The 18522-nt window shown below is 41.6% G+C and overlaps 2 protein-coding genes across 2 annotated transcripts; both read right to left on the minus strand.

The window, feature by feature from the left end:
* Positions 1-3703: 3703 nt before the first annotated feature.
* LOC114026287 (60S ribosomal protein L36a-like) lies at positions 3704-9133 on the minus strand. The gene is made up of 2 exons (XM_027839960.1): positions 8999-9133; positions 3704-4117 (listed from the first exon to the last, which is right to left on the minus strand). The coding sequence occupies exons 1-2, from the start codon at positions 9131-9133 to the stop codon at positions 3704-3706; spliced, it is 549 nt and encodes a 182-aa protein (XP_027695761.1).
* A 6138-nt stretch (positions 9134-15271) lies between these two features.
* Positions 15272-17876, minus strand: LOC114026268 (lithostathine-1-alpha-like). Its single transcript, XM_027839936.1, has 5 exons — positions 17810-17876; positions 17457-17581; positions 16980-17117; positions 15680-15791; positions 15272-15339 (listed from the first exon to the last, which is right to left on the minus strand). Exons 1-5 carry the CDS (start codon positions 17868-17870, stop codon positions 15272-15274), a joined length of 504 nt encoding a protein of 167 aa, XP_027695737.1. The 5' UTR covers positions 17871-17876.
* Between the last annotated feature and the right edge of the window lie 646 nt (positions 17877-18522).

Consider the following 18522-nt stretch of genomic DNA (forward strand, 5'->3'; position numbering starts at 1 on the left):
CCCACTCCATCCTTTTGGTCTCCCTTGCCTTAAAGGTATGGAATGGGCTGTAATTATAGGTTTAGTTCTATTCTCTAGATAACCTGAGCATTAAAATCCACAATACGGTTCCTGAAACACCCAGTTCTGCTGAAATGAGGTGGCGCCAAGTAGCCCGAGAAGAGTCCGGGGGCAGTAGGGAAAAAGAGAAGTACTGGCCAAGGTTTCCATTTCCCCACTATCCCTGTTCCTCTTTTCCCCATGTGTCCAAACAGGCCCCCAGACAAAGCCTTGCATAGGAAACCTTGGTTGGGAAATAATTAACTTTTTGTAAAGAAGTGACCTCAAACAGGGTCACACAGCTGGTAAAATCTGATCTAGGCTTTGAACTTGTCTTCAGATCCAGCACTCTGATCACTAAATGGCCTAGCTGTCCAGCTAAACCCTTCTGCTGACTCTTCCTCACCACCCAGTGCAACACACCCCTTAAGATTTTCTTGTCTCTGTGATGAGTCCACAGAACAGAGCTGATTCTCCATCTTTACCTCTACCAGTGGGCCTGCCATCTGGTGTACCATGCACGGCAACTGGCACAGAGTAACCACTTTATAAATGCTTGTTTCCTTCCTGCCTGCCATGATGTCCCTAACTGGATGGGAATAAAAACCTGATGGAAGCTAGCTGGTGGCTCAAGCACAGGGTTGTTTCTTGAAATGTGGTAGAAGTAACTCCTTCTTCAGCCATTTTCTCATGGCTTTCTGGTTTTAGATGGACTGTGCAGAATTTAGGGCTGGGTTAGACTTCCATCGGTATTGAAAGGGGTCAATGTTACTCGAACCCTGTTGTTCCTTGCCCCCCTATAACCAGCAATATCTATGTGATCATGGACAAGTCACATTTTCTAAGCCTCAGTTTCTTCACTTATAAAATAGAGACAATAAACTTTTGCTACCTCTCAGTCAACAAGAATTTATTGTCTCCTATGACACTGGGAATACAAAGGCAAAAATGAAAGTCTGAATATTCTTTTTTGTAAGCATTATAGCACTATGTGAATGTAAGCTATTATTACGTGGACTGAAGTATTCTCTAGTTTTTATTCTAATGGCCTCTTGAGAGATAAGAGATATTTGGCCTGAGGATTGAGATATTTATAGCTTAGACTTGGAACACCAGGGATGCATGGGGTGTTCATGAGGACTAATACCACTAGTGTGAGAGATTGCTGGACCCTTTTCAGGGCTGCTTATCCACCTTTGGTGTCCACCTGTCACCCAACTCTCGTCTGTGACTCCAAGAAGCTGTAGCATGCGCAGCAGCCACATCCTGGTGAACTGTCTCAGCAGATGGGCTAAACCAGGTTGAGGGTAACCAACAGGCCTCAAACCCATTGGTGGGTTACAGGGGTGTCTACCCCAAGTATGTAAAGACTTCCCCCGGTGGAATGAGTGGAAGAGAACAATTTGTTCCAATAGCCATGAAGAGCTTGGTCAGGCATTGAAAATGCCAAGGTCACCCATTGCTTTCTGAGCCATCACCAGTCTTCTTTACTTTTGTCCTGCCACTAGACTTTGATAACTCTGGAAGACAGAGTGAGGCTGATGACTTTGTGCAGCTCTGCCTCACTTATATCCAAAGTCATGCAGGAATCAAGACATCATCGCATGACGTCATTGGGCCTCTTTGAAAATGAAGGACAAATGACATCAACAATGGAACAACAGCTAGGACGTTTGAGGCTGTCCTTAGAGTCATTCCAGAGGTCTGGTTGGTTAATAGCAAAGGCCACAATTTAGTTTGTGTGGTACAGCACCTCTGTGTCACTGCTCCTCCATCTTGAACTTACTCTCCTAGTGAGTTACATAGTAACTTGCTCCTTAGAGAGACAATCAACAATTCTCAGGCTTCTAGCTACTACTGTAGTTCATAAGCCCCCACAAGGGTGCTTCCCATCAACATTCATCCAGGTAGACTTAAGTTTTTAGTCATTTTTCAGTTGCATCTAACTCTTCATGACTCCTTTTGGGGTTTTCTTGACAAAAATACTGGAGTGGTTTGCCATTTCATTTCCCAGCTCATTGAACAGATGAGGAAACTGAGACAAATAAGGGGGAGTGACTTGCCCAGGGCCACACAGCTAGTAAGTGTGTGAGGCCAAATTTGAACTCAGGAAGATGAGTCTTTCTGACTTCAAGCCCTGTGCTCTATCTACTGTGCTGGCTAGCTATGGAGCTAGCTAGGTTTTAGAAAAGGCATTTACTAAGATTGTATGAGTTCAGTTGATACAAAACATTCCTCTCAAAAGCCTGGTTATACTTTCCCACAAAAACATGCAGCATCAGTGAAAAGAATGAACTCAAATTACAATCCATACAGGAGAGTAAGAGTAGGATACACCAACGGCAAAAGTTGAGTTCGCAACTTCTATTACTAGAAATCCTTTGTCCCTGTCCTCATAAAGCTCTTTGCTGGGTGGAATGCTCAATTGGGTTTCTAGGGTGTGCCCCTTTCTGGAGTCCATAGCTGGCGCTTTTCTCTGCTATTGAGGGTCATATTGCCTAAAGCTGCTTTCTTCCTTGGGTGACTATCTCTCCAGAAGGAAAGTCTAGGGAGCTTGCTTTCATGAGAATCATGATGATAAACCTCCAACAATATGGCTTCTGATTTTATCAACCAACCGAAACTATTCTCTTCAAAGTTACCAATAATTTCTTCATTTCCAAATCTAATGACTTTTTCTCAGTCCTCACCCCTTGTTTTCCCAGTGCTTAGCACAGTGTCTGGCATACAGTAGACATTTTTTAGGAAGACTCAAAGTTTATTAAGCATCTTTAGTGTGAAGGGCACAGTGCTGGGCATGGTGCCAAGATACAAAGATCAACACAGATAAACATTTTGCCCTTGGAATGGCTTAAAGCCTAATAAGGGTTTATGTAATACCAAAAAAAAAAAAAACAAAAAACAAACAAAAAAAACCCAACAATGTAAAATAAAGGAACAATGACCTCCATTCTTTACTGTTCCAAGTCTTGACGAGCTGTCATTCCCACCTGCCCCTAAATGTAATTAATATCAGTTTTCAATTAGGAGACCATCCATTTAATGATCAGATATTTCAATCGCTATTAATTAACTCTCCGTAGAGGATTAACAACTCAAATAGATATGGGAAGTCACTTGATTAATACTTCTAGTACAGATGAGTTTTCAGTTAATAGACCATCCTTTTAATTCAATTCAACCATAATTAATTTGTTCTCCACAAAGAACCCTAACAACCCAAATAGATATGGGAAACCAATTCATGAATATTTTGAAAACAGGGCAATCCCTGAAGGTGATGAATTAATTACTTTTGATTTGCTGAAAACCTATAAAATAGGGGCTAGCTATCCCTATCTTTATTACTTTGTATCTCTAATTTCCCCATTCCCAATTTGCCTGGGAATCCAAGCTGTCAGTAACTATTGTAGCCATAGTACTAATAACCAAGGACCCTGGGCCCCAATGTCCAGCTGGGCTTTATCTCCATGACACATAAATCTTATTGAGTAGATGACTAAAGTTACAAAACAGTCACATCCTCAAGAACTTTTCCTATATGTGAAAAGCTTCACATAGTATGAGGTTTGGTTTTACTCAAGCCTCTTCCTTTCCAAGACAGAAAACACAAAACCAAGGAATGTTTTTTTTTTTTTTCCTATTAAGATGAAAACGATGAAACTCAGAACTGGATCACTTGGTCCTTTCTCTTCTTATGTCCTCCTAGTTCAAAATGTTTATACCTGTTAATGGCAAACATCCTCTTAAACCTGCAGTTGGGTTGCACACATTCAGGCCTTGCTATAATCTTTTTTGTGGTCTTTGCCTTTTTCCATGAAATTGGTTTTGTTTGACCACCAGAGCCACTCTGCTTCTGATTGTAACGCCTTTTCCCCTGTGCGTACAGGGAATCCTTACCTTTCTTGTACCGCATCACTTTTTGAGACTGGTGCTTGCTGTCCTTTTTGCAGAAAGTTCTGCGGGTTTTAGGGATGTTCAACAAAGGGCAGGGTTGTGCTTCCAACTGGACTTCTCTGATATCCAGGCCGTTGGGATTCCTTGGCTGAGCGCTTATGGGCGAGTGCTCGGCCAAGGACTACAACAAGCTGAAGAAGATGACTGGCTTGGAAGGATGATGGCGGAAGACTGCCATAGAGTAGACATTTAATAAATACTTATTGTCTGAATGTCTGACAGCAGAGAGATAAAGCAGGCTCTGCTTTGTCCCAAAAGAGAGAACTAGGAGCCTTGGGTAAAAGAGATACAGATTTAGATGTGCTGCAACAAAAAACTTTTTAACAATTGGGCTATGGGAACATTTTCCCACAGTTTTAAGGGATGGGATTTACACACTCTTGAGTTCTTTAAGTGATTCAGTGAAGGGTAAATGCAAAGATAATACAGGAATATGTCAGTGATTTCAGAGGAAGAAGAGAAAAGAGGGATCTCTAGGGAATGAACTCATTTTCCCCCCAGCAAAATATGAGGCAAAGTCCCCACCTGAGAGGGTGAGGGAAGGGAACTTTCTGTGAGGCTTGAGCAGAGATTTTGTAGGGAGTAGGATTGTTGTTCGTCCTTTATTTTCAAACATGCATGAATTGGATTTAAGCGAAACAGAGTTGTGCAGAGTCATTGGCCTCTCTCACTCTTCCAGAGTCATCAGGGTCCAGGGGCAAGACAAAGTCAAGATAACAGGTGATGGCTGAAGATGCAGTGGACGACCTTGGCATCTTCAATGTTTGACCAAGCTCAAAGTGCTCCACAGCAGCTACTTCAGCTGTCCTCATGGCCATTGGAACAAATTGTTCTCATCCATCCATTCTGCCAGGGGAAGTCTTTACATGCTTGGGGTAGATACTCCCTAACTCACTGATGGGTTTGAGACCAGTTGGTTATCCTCAACCTGGATTAGCCCATCTGCAGATTTCACCAAGGTATGGCTGTTATGCATGCCAAAGCTTCTTGGAGTCACAGGTGAGAGTTGGGGGAGATGGACATCAAAAGTGGATGAGCAGTCCTGGTAAGGGCTTTACTACACCTTCACACTAGAGTTGCTAGTCCTTCCTGAACACTCCATACACCCCAGCTAGGTGGCGAAGTAAATAGAATGCCCAGCATAGAGTCAGTAAGACTCATCCTCCTGAGCTCAAATCTGGCCTCAGACATTTACCGTGTGACCCTGGGCAAGAACCTTTACCCTGTTTACCTCAGTTTCCTCATCTGTAAAATGAATTGGAGAAGGAAATGAAAACCACTCCAATATCTTTGCAAAGAAAACCCCAAATAGGGTCACAAAGAATCAGACATGACTGAAAAACAACTGGTGAGTGGGGTAACAGATCAATTAAGTAAAAGCAAAAAGATTGCCCTCCTGTAATGAGGGCACAAGTGAAATAATTTAATAGGAATTTCTAGTGGACTTGGTCACCATGATTTTTTTCCTAGCAACTAGCTTCTGGTAGTATGGGAGTAGGTAAAAGGCAGATGATGGGAGTAATCCAAAGTTGGGGGTTAATAAGCCATAATTAGCAATAGGAAAAGGAGGAAATGTCTACATGTCAGCCCTTCAGATAACAGAAGACAATTACTGTGCTTCTCTCCACCCCCCCCCCAGGTATTTTCTTTTTCAGGTGAAACATCTCCAATCCCTTCATACGAGCTTCCTATGGCATAGCCTCAAGTCTCTACCAACATGATTCATTTCTTCTGGACACTGTCCAGCTCATCCATGTGCTACCTAAATCTGGGACCCTAGAAGAGAGCATCATGATAAGGAGGAGAGGAATGATGATGATATATTTATATAATATTTAAGTTTATATTTATTTTATGTAATTTATATAATACCTAATATATAGAATACATTTATATAATGCCTACTCCATGCCAGGCATTATATTGAGCACTTTATAAAGAGGATCTCATTTATAAGTTCAGTGTTTGGGCTGACATATGCCCTAACTGCCTCACATTGAATGTCCTGCCATGTAAACTCTCCAGACCTTTTCATAAAAATCTCTCTCTAGCCATACCTTTCACATGTTGTCCACTCAAAGTTATTTCTTTGAATCCAAATGTAAGACTTTGCATTTCTTGCTATCAAATTTCATTTAAAAAACATTTGACACAATATTCTAGCCTGTCATAATCTTTTAAGATCTTGACTGTCTTCTCTTGTATATTGATACTATTTGCAAATTTGATAAGCATGCAATCTATGTTTTTATACAAGTCATTGATGAAGATTTTAAATAGGACAAGACCAAGCACAGATCCCTGAGGCATTCCACTTAAGACTTCATTCTAGGTTGACCTCAAACCATTAATGATCACTCTGGTCCATCCAGCCATTCAATTTTTTCTAACCCATTGAATTGTACTATTGTCTAGCACACATCTCTCCATCTTTTTCAAAAGAATAACATGAAACAATTTCTTAAACGTTTTGCTAAAATCTGGGTAAATTCCTACAGTATTTCTCTAATAGGTCAAACTAATGATCTACTCCCCTAAATACATACATACATACATACATACATACATACATACATATATGAAGGAATGTGTAGCACTCCCCTCCGCCCCGAGCTTCTTATCTCAATTTAACACTCATAAGCTGCAGATTTGGTACCCAGAAGGTGACTTACTACCTCAAGTTCAAGATGCTCTGTAGGTCCTCACTTCAAAAACTATACCTCAAAAGCCCTTTCTGGTATGCTTACTGTTAACAGTCATCCTTTCCATCTACTCTGTATACTTCTTGTAATGTAACTAATTATTTACATGATGTGTCTGTCATCAGAATGCAAACTTTTTGAGCAGAGGAACTATATTGGCCTTTTTTGTATCCTTCATTGTTTAGTCATTTCGCTCATGTCCAACTCTTTGTGAGTCCCTTTTGGGGTTTTCTTGGCAAAGATACTATATTTATTATTATATACTATACTGTATTTGCTATGTCCTTTTCCAGCTCATTTTACAGATGAGGAACTGAGACAAACAAGGTTAAATGACTTGCCCAAGGTCACATAGCTAGTATCCGAGGCCAGATTTGAACTCATGAAGAAGAGCCTTCCTGATTCCAAGCCCAGTGCTCTATCCACTGTGCTGCCTAGCTGCTCAGATTGTATCCTCCACACTTACTGTAATGCCTGCCATGTAGTAAGGTACCTTCATAAAGGATTGTTGACTGACTGGTGGGCTAAACACAGTTAACCATTATGGCTGATTAGGGGAAGCCACCCAGATGATTTCTCCCCAAATTCACCTTCAAACAACTTTAAAATAACATCTCTGATCAATTTTTTGAGTAGAAAAGCCAACAAAAGATCAGGGTGAGACATTTTTCCCAGCCTAAGAAAAATTAAGAGGTCAGTAGAAGAAGTCTGTGTCACTGTGGTAGAAGTGTATCTGGAGTCCGCACTTGGGGTGGGAGCAACAGCGGCGTTAGCTTCAGCAGCTCTCAGCCCAGAGATGGCAAGAAGAGGTCAGGCAACTGGTCAGAAAGGGATTACGGGGGATCCTTTGCTGACACCAGGTATAGCTGGTGCTGATTGGCAACTCTATTGCCCAAAAGCAATTCTTGGTCACAGTTCCAGGGTGGAGAGGAGCACTTGTGGTCAGTCACAAGGGAGTAGGGGTCCTGGTCACAGTTCCAAAGGAAAGAGGAACACTAGCGCTTGTGGCTGTAGCAGAACAGGATCCCTTTCAGAATAAGAACCATAGTTCAGACCAGGAGAGCAATGACCATACTCTCCCAGGATCACACCACCTTGGAAGCACGCAAAACTTGCAGACCCCCAGAAATAGCTCTGAAGACAGCAGTGTAAAGAAAACCTAAAGCCTGGAATAGTACCTCTGAACTCCCAGGTGAGCAGAGGCCAATTTTAACATAAAGTTCAAAGTTTTAAAAAAGTATGCTGGAAAATGATCACACAACACTAATAACATAAAAAGCTACTATAGTGGCGGGGAAGACCAAGACATAAATTCAGAATCAGACAATGTGGAAAGAGCCACAAAAAATTCTCAAAGAAAAATTCTAATGGGTCCCAAGCCCAAGAATTCCTGGAAGACTCAAAGAAGGAGATAAGAGTGGTAGAGGAAAAACTGGGAAAAGGAAAGAGTGATGCAAGAAAATTATGAAAAGAGAATTAACAGGTTAGTTTTTAAAAAGACACAAAAACACTGAAGAAAATAACACCTTAAAAACAGAATTGGCTTAATGGTAAAAGAGGCAAGGGCAGTTACATGGTGCTGGGCCTGGAGTCAGAAAGACTCCTTTCCCTGAGTTCAAATATGGCCTTAGACACTTACTAGCTGTGTGGCCCTGGGCAAGTCACCTAACTCTGTTTGTCTCAATTTCCTCATCTGTTAAGTGAGTTGGGGAAGGAAATGGTACAGATGGCAGAGTAAAGGCAGGGACCCACCTGAGCTCTCCTCAAACCCCTCCAAATACCTTTAAAAATGACTCTAAACAAATTCCAGAGCAACAGAACAAAAAGATGGAGTGAAACAAATTTCCAGCCCAAGATAACTTGGAAGATCAGCAGGAAAGGTCTGCTGCACCAGAGTGAGAGAGGAGCACAGTCCAGCATAGGTACAGATGGGGCCCCACCAAATCCAGAGCAGGCCTTGGGGCAACTGAATCACTGGCAGCAGTGGCAGTTTCCAGACCTCTCAGCCCATAGACACCAAAGACAATTTAGAAGGTGAGCAGGAAAGGTGTGTCACACCTAGGCGAGACCGGAGTGCAGTGCAGTGCAGTACAGCGTAGGCCATGCAAGCACAGCTTGGGCCCCAGCAGACCAGGAGCAGGCCTTGGGAGTGACTGAATCAGCAGTGGCAGTGGCAGTAGCATCTCTGCTCCCAGAGCTCTCAGCCCACAGATAGTAAGGGGGTTGAACGACTAGTCAGAAGGAGATTACAGGGGTCTCTTTGCTAGCACTGGGGCAGGATTCTGTTGCTTTGCCCATACTCGGGTCCAGGTCACAATCCTGGGTGGCAGTTCCAGGGTGAGGAGGAGCCCTAGCACAGCTGAGCTTGTGGCCACAGTGGAGGGAGGACCCTCCCCACAGTTCCAGGGCAGAAAACAGTGCTTATGGACACTCATAGTCCAGAGCATAGGCCAGGAGAGCAGTAAACACCTCTCCTTAGATCATACCACCTTGGAAGAACTGAAAACTTACAGGTTCCTAGAAGTATCTCTGAAAACAGTTGCACAAAATCACCCCGGAAGCAGAGCTCTACTTTAACAAAGACTTAAAAAGTCAAGTAATAGGCTGAGGAAATGAGCAAACAATGGGGGAAAAAACTCTGACTATAGAAAGATGCTATGGTGACAAGGGAGATCAAAACACACACTTGAGAGAAAACAACAAAGTCAAAGCTTCTACATCCAAACCATCCAAGAAAAATATGAATTGGTTTCAGGCCTTGGAAGAAGTCAAAAAGGATTTTGAAAATCAAGTAAGAGAAGCAGAGGAAAAATTGGGAAGAGAAATGAGAGTGATGCAAGAAAATCATGAAAAATGAGTCAACAGCTTGGTAAAGGAGACACAAAAAATTACTGAAGAAAACAACACCATAAAAAGCAGACTAGGCCAAATGGTGAAAGAGGTCCAAAAAGTCAATGAGAAAAATGCCTCAAAAGGTAGAATTGACCAAATGGAAAAGGTAGTCCAAAGGCTCGCTGAAGAAAAGAATTTCTTAAAAATTAGAATGGAGCAAATGGTATCTAATGACTTCATGAGAAATCAAGAAACAAAACAAAGCAAAACAAAACAAAAAAAAAACCAAAAGAGTGAAGAAATAGAAGACAATGTGAAATATCTCACTGAAAAAACAACTGACCTGGAAAATAGATCCAGGGAGGTAATTTTTTAAGAAATAATTTTAAAATTACTGGATTACCTGAAAAAAGAACCTAGACATCATCTTTTAAGAAATTATCAAGAAAAACTGCTCTGATATTCTAGAACCAGAGGGTAGAATAGACATTGATAGAATCCGCCAATCACCCCCTGAAATAGATCCTGAAATGAAAACTCCCAGAAATATTATAGCCAAATCCCACAGTTCCCAAGTCAAGGAGAAAATATTACAAGCAGCCAGAAAAAAACAATGCCAGTAAAATGGAGCCACAGTCAGGATAACACAAGATTTGGCAGCTTCTATGTCAAAGGATCAGAAGGCTTGGAATATGATATTCCAGAGGGCAAAAGAGCTAGAATTACAGCCAAGAATCACCTACCCAGCAAATCTGCGTATAATACTTGAAAGAGAAGAATGAATATTCAGTGAATTTCAAGCATTCATGAGAAAAGACCAGAGCTGAATAGTAAATTTATTTTCAAATACAACACTCAAGAGAAGCATAAAAAGGTAAACAGAAAAGAGAAATCTTAAGGGACTTATTAAAGTTAAATTGCTTATGTTCCTACATAGGAAGATGACATTTATAACTCATAAAACTTTTCTCATTATTAGGGTAGTTGGAAGGAGTATATATAGATAGAGGGCACAGATTGAGTTGAATATGAAGAAATGATATCTGAAAAATAAAATTAAGGGGTGAAAGAGGAATGTATGGGGAGAAAAAGGGAGAGGTAGAAAGGGATAAATTATCTCACATAAAAGAGGCAAGAAAAAGCTTTTACAGTGGAGGGGAAGTGGGGGAGGTGAGGGGGGAGTGAATGAACCTTACTCTCATCAGAATTGGCTCAAAGAAGGAATAACATACACACACATTTGGCTATAGAAATCTATCTTATCCTACAGGAAAGTAGGAGGGGAAGGGGATAAGAGAAAGGGGGGTGGTGAGAGAAAGAAGAGCAGATTAGGGGAGGGGGTAGTCAGAAGCAAAATACTTTTGAGGAAGGACAGAGTGAAAGTGGAGGGAGAATAGAATAAATGTAGGAATAGGGTGGAGAGAAATACAGGTAGGAATAGTAAATGTGAAAAAAACATTGAAGCAAGTTTCTCTGATAAAGGCTTCATTTCTCAAATTTATACAGAACTGGATCAAATTCATAAAAATGAGAGCCATTCCCCAACTGATAAATGATCAAAAAATATGATCAGTTTTCAGATGAAGTAATCAAAGCTATCTATAGTCATATGAACAAATACTCTAACTCATTATTGATAGGAGAGATGCAAATTAAAACAATTCTGAAGTACTACCTCATACCTATGATTGGCTAATAGGACAACAAAGGTACATGACAAATGTTGGAGACATTAATGCATTGTTGGTGGAATTACAAACTGATTCAACCGTTCTGCAGAGCAATTTGGAATTATAAAACCACGCATGCTCTTTGAGCTAGCAATGGAACTACTAGGTCTGTATCCCAAAAGAGAAAAAAAAAAGGAAAACCACCTATATGTACAAAAATATTTATAACAGCTCTTTTCTGGGGGCAAAGAATTAGAAATTGAGGGGATGCCCATCAATTGGGGATTGACTGAACAAATAGTGATATGTGATTATGATGGAATACTATTGTACTGTAAGAAGTGATGAACAGGATGCTCTCAGAGAAACCTGGACTTATATGAGCTGATGCAAAGTGAAATGTACAGTGTACAAAGTAACAGCAATATTGTTGGATGATCAGCTGTGAATGGCTTAGTTATTCTCAGTAATACAATGATCCAAGACAGCTCTGAAGGACTTATGATGAAAAATGCTATCCATCCCCAGTCAAAGAACTGGTAGTGTCTGAATGCAGATCAAAGAATACCTTTTTTTAACTTTCTTTATTTTTCTTGAGGATTTTTTGTCTGTTTTCTTTCATAACATGACTATTATGGAAGTGTTTCGCATGACTACACATGTATAACCTATACTTAATTGCTTGACTTCTCAATGAGGAGATGGGGTGGGGAGGGAAGAAGGGAGAGAATTTGGAACTCAAAGTTTTAAAAATGAATGTTAAAAATTGTTTTTACATGTAACTGGCATAAAATAAAATAGTTAAGGAAAAAGAAAAAAAAATAGAGGGTTTTCAAGCACTCCTGATGAAAAGACCCGACCTGAATAGAAAATTTGACATTCAAACGAAGACTCAAGAGAAGCAAAGAAAGGTAAACATGAAAGAGAAATTATAAGGGATTCAATAAAGTTAAATGGTTTACATTCTTATATGGGAAGATGATACATGTAACTCCTAAGAATGTTATCATTATTAGGGCAGTTAAAAGGAATTTACATAGACAGCATGAGTGTGAGCCAATTATGTCGGAATGATCTCCCCAAAAAATGAAGAGGTGAGAAAGAGGAATGCAGTGGAAGAAGAGGAAACCAGAGGCATAATGGGGATAAAATATCACGTAAAAGAGGTGCACAAGGAGGAGCTTCTGCAGTGGAGGGCAAAATGGGAGGGGGTGGTGGGAAATACTTGAACCTCATTCCTTTCAGAATTGGTTCAAAGAGGAAAGTATATATACACACTCGTTTGTGTAGAAAAATGTAACTTATCCAATAGGGAAACAGAAAGGGAAGGGGATAAGAGAAAAGAGGTGTGTGTGACAAAAGAGAGTGGATTAAGGGAGGCAGTGGTTAGAAGAAAAATAGACTTTTGAGGAGGAACGGTATAGAAAGAGAAAGGAAGATACACAAGAAAATGGGATGGAGAGAAATACACAATTAGTAATTATAACTGTAAGTACGAAGGAGATGAGCTCATCCATAAAATGGAAGCAGTAGCAGAATGGATTAGAAAGCAGAATCCAAAATTATATTGTTTACAAGAGACACTTGAAACTGAAAGACACACAGAGTTAAAGTGGTGGAGTGGAATCTGGTATGTTACAGGTGAAGTAAAGAATGCAGGGGTAGCAATCCTGATCTCAGGAAAAGCGAAAGCCAAAACAGACCTAATGAAAAGAGATCATCAGGAAAACTACATTTTGCTAAACGTTACCAAAGACCATGAAGTAATATAAAAAAAAAATTAAGGTCAAGTTTCTCTGATAAACACCTTACTTCTTAAATATGTCCTGAGTATAGAACTGAGTCAAATTTATAAAAATGAGTCATCTTGCAATGGTCAACGGATGTAAACAGGCAATTTTCAGATGATGAAATCAAATCTAGCCATAGGTATATGAAAAATGATCTAACTCACTATTGATTAGAGGAAGGCAAATTCAAACAACTCTGAGGTATCACCTCATACCTATCAGAAATGACATGCTGGAGGGGATGTGGGGAAAATAGGTATACCCTAATCATTCTGGAGAACAAATTGGAATTAGGCCCAAAAGGTTATAAAATTGTGCATACCCTTTGACCTAGCAATAGTGCTACTAAGTCTGTATCCCAAAGAAGTCAAAGAAAAGGGAAAAAGGCCTACTTGTACAAAAGTATTTGTAGCAGCTCTTTTCATGGTGGCAAAGAATAGGTGATCAAGGGGATGGAGAATGGCTGAACAGGTCGTGCTATATGATTGTGATGGAATGTTATTGTGCTATAAGAAATGATGAGGGGGGTGGTTCCAGAAAAAAAAACATGGCAAGACCTAAATGAATTGATGCAAAGTGAAGTGATAAGAACCAGGAGATCATTATGCACAGTAACAACAATATTGTAATGATGATTAACTTTGAAAGACCTCACTCTGATCAATATAATGATCCAAGACAATTCCAAAGGACTTAAGATGAAAAAATGCTACCCATCTCCAGAGAAAGAACTAATAAACTCTGGGTATGAATTAAAGTATAATTTTCTCAGTTTCCTTAGTTTTCTTGCTTTTTTGGAAATATGACTATATAAAAATATGTTTTTCATGATTTCATATATATAATTGATATCATATTACTTGCCTTCTCAGTGGGTGGGTGAGGGGGTGAGAGGAAGAGAATTTGGACCTCAAAATTTTAGAAGAAAAAAATGTTCAAAATAAATAATAAATTGAAATATTAAAAATATCAAATCTGCCTCTCTACAACTCCTAAAAAAAAGGTAAATGGAGCTTGGCCTGCTAATTCTTAGCTCTTCCTCCCATCCCCTTCACCAGCTCTTATCCTTCTGGTCTTAGAGTGGGCCAAACAAGGCAGAGCTTCACTGTGCCCAGGTGGCTACAAATTTTCTTGCCAGCCTCAAGTCACAGGACGCCCAGCCTCTGTTCCTATTCTTTACCTTTTACTACGTGGGATGTACTCAGGCCCAAGGTGGACTTGGGTTAGCATATATCCTAGGTGTGAGGCATAGTTAAGAACATCAGGGCAATTTCCCTTTTCTGGGGTACACCAATATCAAAAAGAGCCAAAGGTGTTTGGCAAGGGTTGTGCTTCATTTCCTCCTAAAAACCCATCCTTTCTGAAGTACTGACATTCTCTTGATCTACTATTTTGCCTTGGGGTAAGTTATGGGGAGAGGAGTTCAGGGGTGTCCAGAACTGTTCGCAATCCCAGTATAGAACTTCCAGTGAGGAACCACCTGTAATAAGACCAACAGGTAACTGCTCTAGAGTGTTAGAAGGTTGGCTGGGGCAGTGAGAGATTAAATACCTTAAGTAGGGTCATGTGGTCAGTTTATGTTAGAGATAGGACTTGTCTCTCTTGGTTTTCAAAATTGTTTTTATCAATGACTGAATAAAGGTATAGCTGGCATGCTCAGCATATCTATAGATGATACAGTACTGGGAGAGAGCTCTGGAGGGAAGAGCCAGGATCCAGAAAGATTTGTTGGGCTAGAATGTTGGTCCCATCAAATTATATGAAATTGAGTAGGGATAAGCGTAAACTTTGGTTTGTAAAATCAATTTCCAAAACTGTCGGGACTAGAGAGGTCTTCCCTGTGGTTTGAAGGGGATGCTGGATGCAAAGTAGATGCTCAGTAAAGACTTAGTGAATGAATGAACATTGCCTCTAAGAGGAAGCTACAAAAAACACCACCCCATGTATACCATCCCCATCCATTCCCCCCACCTCACACACACACCATGACTCTACTTGATAAGCCAGTCTTCAAACAGAAGATACAAGAAAGAGCAGATTGGGAGAAACAACAATTTATTCTGATTGTCCTATGTTTTGCACCTATATTTCCATAAGGAAATATAAATAGAGGAGGGAGATGTTAAGCAAAAGGAAAGGAGGTAGCAGAAAGGGATGGGAGATACTAGCTTCTAAAGAGGGCAGAGAGATGTTTCTGAGAGGGCCAAGAGCCAATAGCCAGTCACACAGGACTTGACTCTGTGGTGTCAGAATCCCAACTTTTTTCTCTGGCTTGTAATCTCTAGGCTTTGAACTTGCAGATGTAGAAGTTATTGTTCACACAAGACTGATCCTTCCATTTTCGGAATCCTAGAGAGAGATGTAGTCCATCAGGTTGGCCAGAAGATAGGCTGGAGCTTCTGGCCCCTACTCTAGTAACCCTGGTCCCCAGCCTTGTGATTCATCCCCCAAACCACTAAGAAACCTATAACCATTATTACACCTACACTATTACCAATTACAGGCTTGTGGTCACAAGAAGAACAGAAAGAAGCAAAACTATCTCCCATAATATAAGTAAAGAGGGGTTCCCCTCACCAAAAGCGTGATAGTTAGCAAATATAGCTAGTGTGGGCTAATTAGATGCAAATTAGTTGTGAAACAGAGAATTGGAATCAGGTGATTGGAGAATCACTCTTTTTGCTCTTGCCTGTATCTGGTGTCAGGGTCACACAGTATCCAGGATTACTGTTGCTTGGGGCACTCGGAGCCCAGGCTTGGTAGGTGAAAAAGGAATTGTTGCTCCATTTCCAACGCCGGTTCTGTAGCGGAAGGTAAATAGAGAAAATCCCTTCAGACCCATACACTATTCCTCACTCTCCTCAAAACTCCACACGCTCATTCTTCCCTTAAATTCTTCTATATATCATCGGCCTTGCTAGAATTTCTAATAATACAATCGTCCATTCATCAAAATCCTAAATAATCATACTGGAAAAACTGTCATATGGACAAGGGATTGGTGTTGTTCTCCTTGACCACATTTAGAAGCAGTGGGGATAAGGCACAAAGAAGAGAGTTGAGGTTTCATGTAAGAAGTCTTGCTAAGTAGAAGTGGGCAAGAGTAGAATGAATCACTTTGCATTCCCTCTCTCTGGAGGTCTTCAAGCAAAGACAGTTTGTATGGAGTCTGGTGTGGACTGGTGACCTCAGAGGTACCTTCAAAATCTGAAATTCTGTGATTCCCCATCTGTGGGCTCTAAGAGGAGGCCCATCTCCTCCAGGAAGCCTTCCTTAACTTTTCCCACACTAATCTGCTCGTCTGCAACACAGACCACCCTGACCAACCAAAGGAGTTCTAGTCTAGACTCTGTCTTATGCTATGATGTGTTCCTTTCAGACAATCAGAAATAGGGGCCAAAAGGTGTTAATAACTGCAATTATATCCTGTGACTATATCAAAGATCTGAGAGTGGGGGTAGGACCTTACACTTTGACACTATTTGGTCCCTCCTCCCAACCTAATGATGTACTTACAGAATATAATCACAAATGACAAGATGTTAATGTATTAAAAAGGTTCACACCCTGTTCTTCCTTTACCAACAGTGAAGACCTTTCTCTGCTCTTCCACTGGCTTGGTTCTCTAGAGATTCTCTAGGTTCTCTAAAGATTAGGTAATTTTGTGTCTTATCTCTACCAAGATGGAGACCATGACCTCCAATTAAGTGAATAGCCATGATGAAGAGTAATCCAAGTTTGCATGAAGTATGAGGAATGTGTGTGAGATTGAGTCTTAGTGGACAGATTGACTGACTAGAGATACCTGGACAGAGCCACTATTTACCCCCAGAAATGAGCCTGCCTCTCAACACCCCCTCATTTCTTCCCAATTTCCTCTTTCTAAAACTCTACATGGGAAAGGAGTGATGTGGTCTGAGAAAGCCCCCAGAGCCCCTACCCTAATAACCTGGGCAGGCAGAGAGGCTGGAGGGGTGTGTGGGACAAACCTTGTTGGCGTCATAGAGGCCAATCCAGATGGGGATGCTGCTGCCCCCACTCTCAGCCACCAAGGATGCCACAAAGGAAGCTTCAGCCTCATTCACCAGTGAGGCCAGATGGCCTGAAGTCTGGCTTTGGCAATTCATCTGTAGGGGAAGAAAGAGGGTGGAGAAAAGGAGAAAAGATAGAGATCATACTTTCAGGAGCTGTAAGGAGACAGGATGGTCAGCGGATGGAAGAGGAAAAGCTGGGCACAGATTGGGCACTGGAAAAGGGGCACAGATTGAGGGGCCAAGGGGGAGAGTGCTGGAAACTGGAGGAGAATGAAAGTTCTGGATCAGAGAAAATGAAGAAACAAGATTCTAGGACCCTAATCTAGGGCTAATTGCCAATGACTAAGCCTCAGGTGGTACTGGGATAAAAAAAAACCAAAACAAAACCAGGACATCCTTATCCCTACTTGGAGATTTCTTCCCCCAACCAACCTCTGCAGCTATACTGAACAAGGTCTGTGCTATACTGAACAAGCCATAGCAGTAGGAGCCAAATGCTTTGGACCCTTCAGGACAGGAGCGGCGAACAGAGGCAACAGCAGCAGGGGCAGCCTCACCTGAAAGAGGGATGGGAAGGGACCAGATGGCTGGGGATCTGGGATTGCTGTCCTCTTGAGTTCCTGATTGTCCCTCTCCTCTCTTCTTTGTTCCCCTTCCCCACCCCCAACATCATAACCTCTGCACTTTGCCCTTTGTGTCTGCTCTCCCTCTAGCTCTCCACATACACATGGGGCTGACCCCAAGCACAACATGGAAGTCAGGGAGGGGGGACAAGAAGCACTCACCATGTACCAGGCCTGTGAGCAGCAGGCAGGCCAAGAGCATCCCTGAGAAGCTGGGCATCATCACTAGGGGCAGTATTGCCTCAGAGTCTGCAGGGACAGAAAGTCCAGATACTAAGGTACAGAACAACTCAGAGTGGAGGAGAGCCAGAGATGGAATCAGGAAAGGGGGGAAGGACAAAAGACCCTCTGTACTCCCCTGCTCTCTCCCTCCAGACCTGGTGGCAGGTTCTCATGGTATCTCCTCCTTCTCCCCTTCCCCAGGTGTATGGGATACTGGAGACTCTGGAAATAGCAGGTAAACTCATGGATGGCAGATGTGAGGCTCAGGGGGCCCTCCATCACACTTCTGGGATGACCATCTGCCAACCTTTCTCCCAAAGGCAGACCCCTCCCTCCTCCACTCAGAGAGAAGCATAGTCTCTGGGATCCCAAGTGATCCTTTCTCCTTAGGTCCTCCACTTACCTGTCTGGAAGGACTGTGGGATGGTATGCCTGAGGAGGCAGTGACAGGACCTTTATAGCTTGAGTTTCAAAGGGAGGTGACATGGGCAGGAATGAAAAGTAGCTGACAAGGAGCTGAGAAATGTGGAAGGAGGGGAAAATAGTAATATGAGATCAGAGTAGATGTGCCGATGAGGAATAGGGTGATTCCTGGAATCTGTCTGATCTTTTCCAAGCAGCAGAGAGATTCCTAAGACACAAGGACAAAGGTT

Source organism: Vombatus ursinus, unplaced genomic scaffold (assembly GCF_900497805.2).
Source record: "Vombatus ursinus unplaced genomic scaffold, bare-nosed wombat genome assembly UNPS02014837.1, whole genome shotgun sequence".
Taxonomy (NCBI): Eukaryota; Metazoa; Chordata; class Mammalia; order Diprotodontia; family Vombatidae; genus Vombatus; species Vombatus ursinus.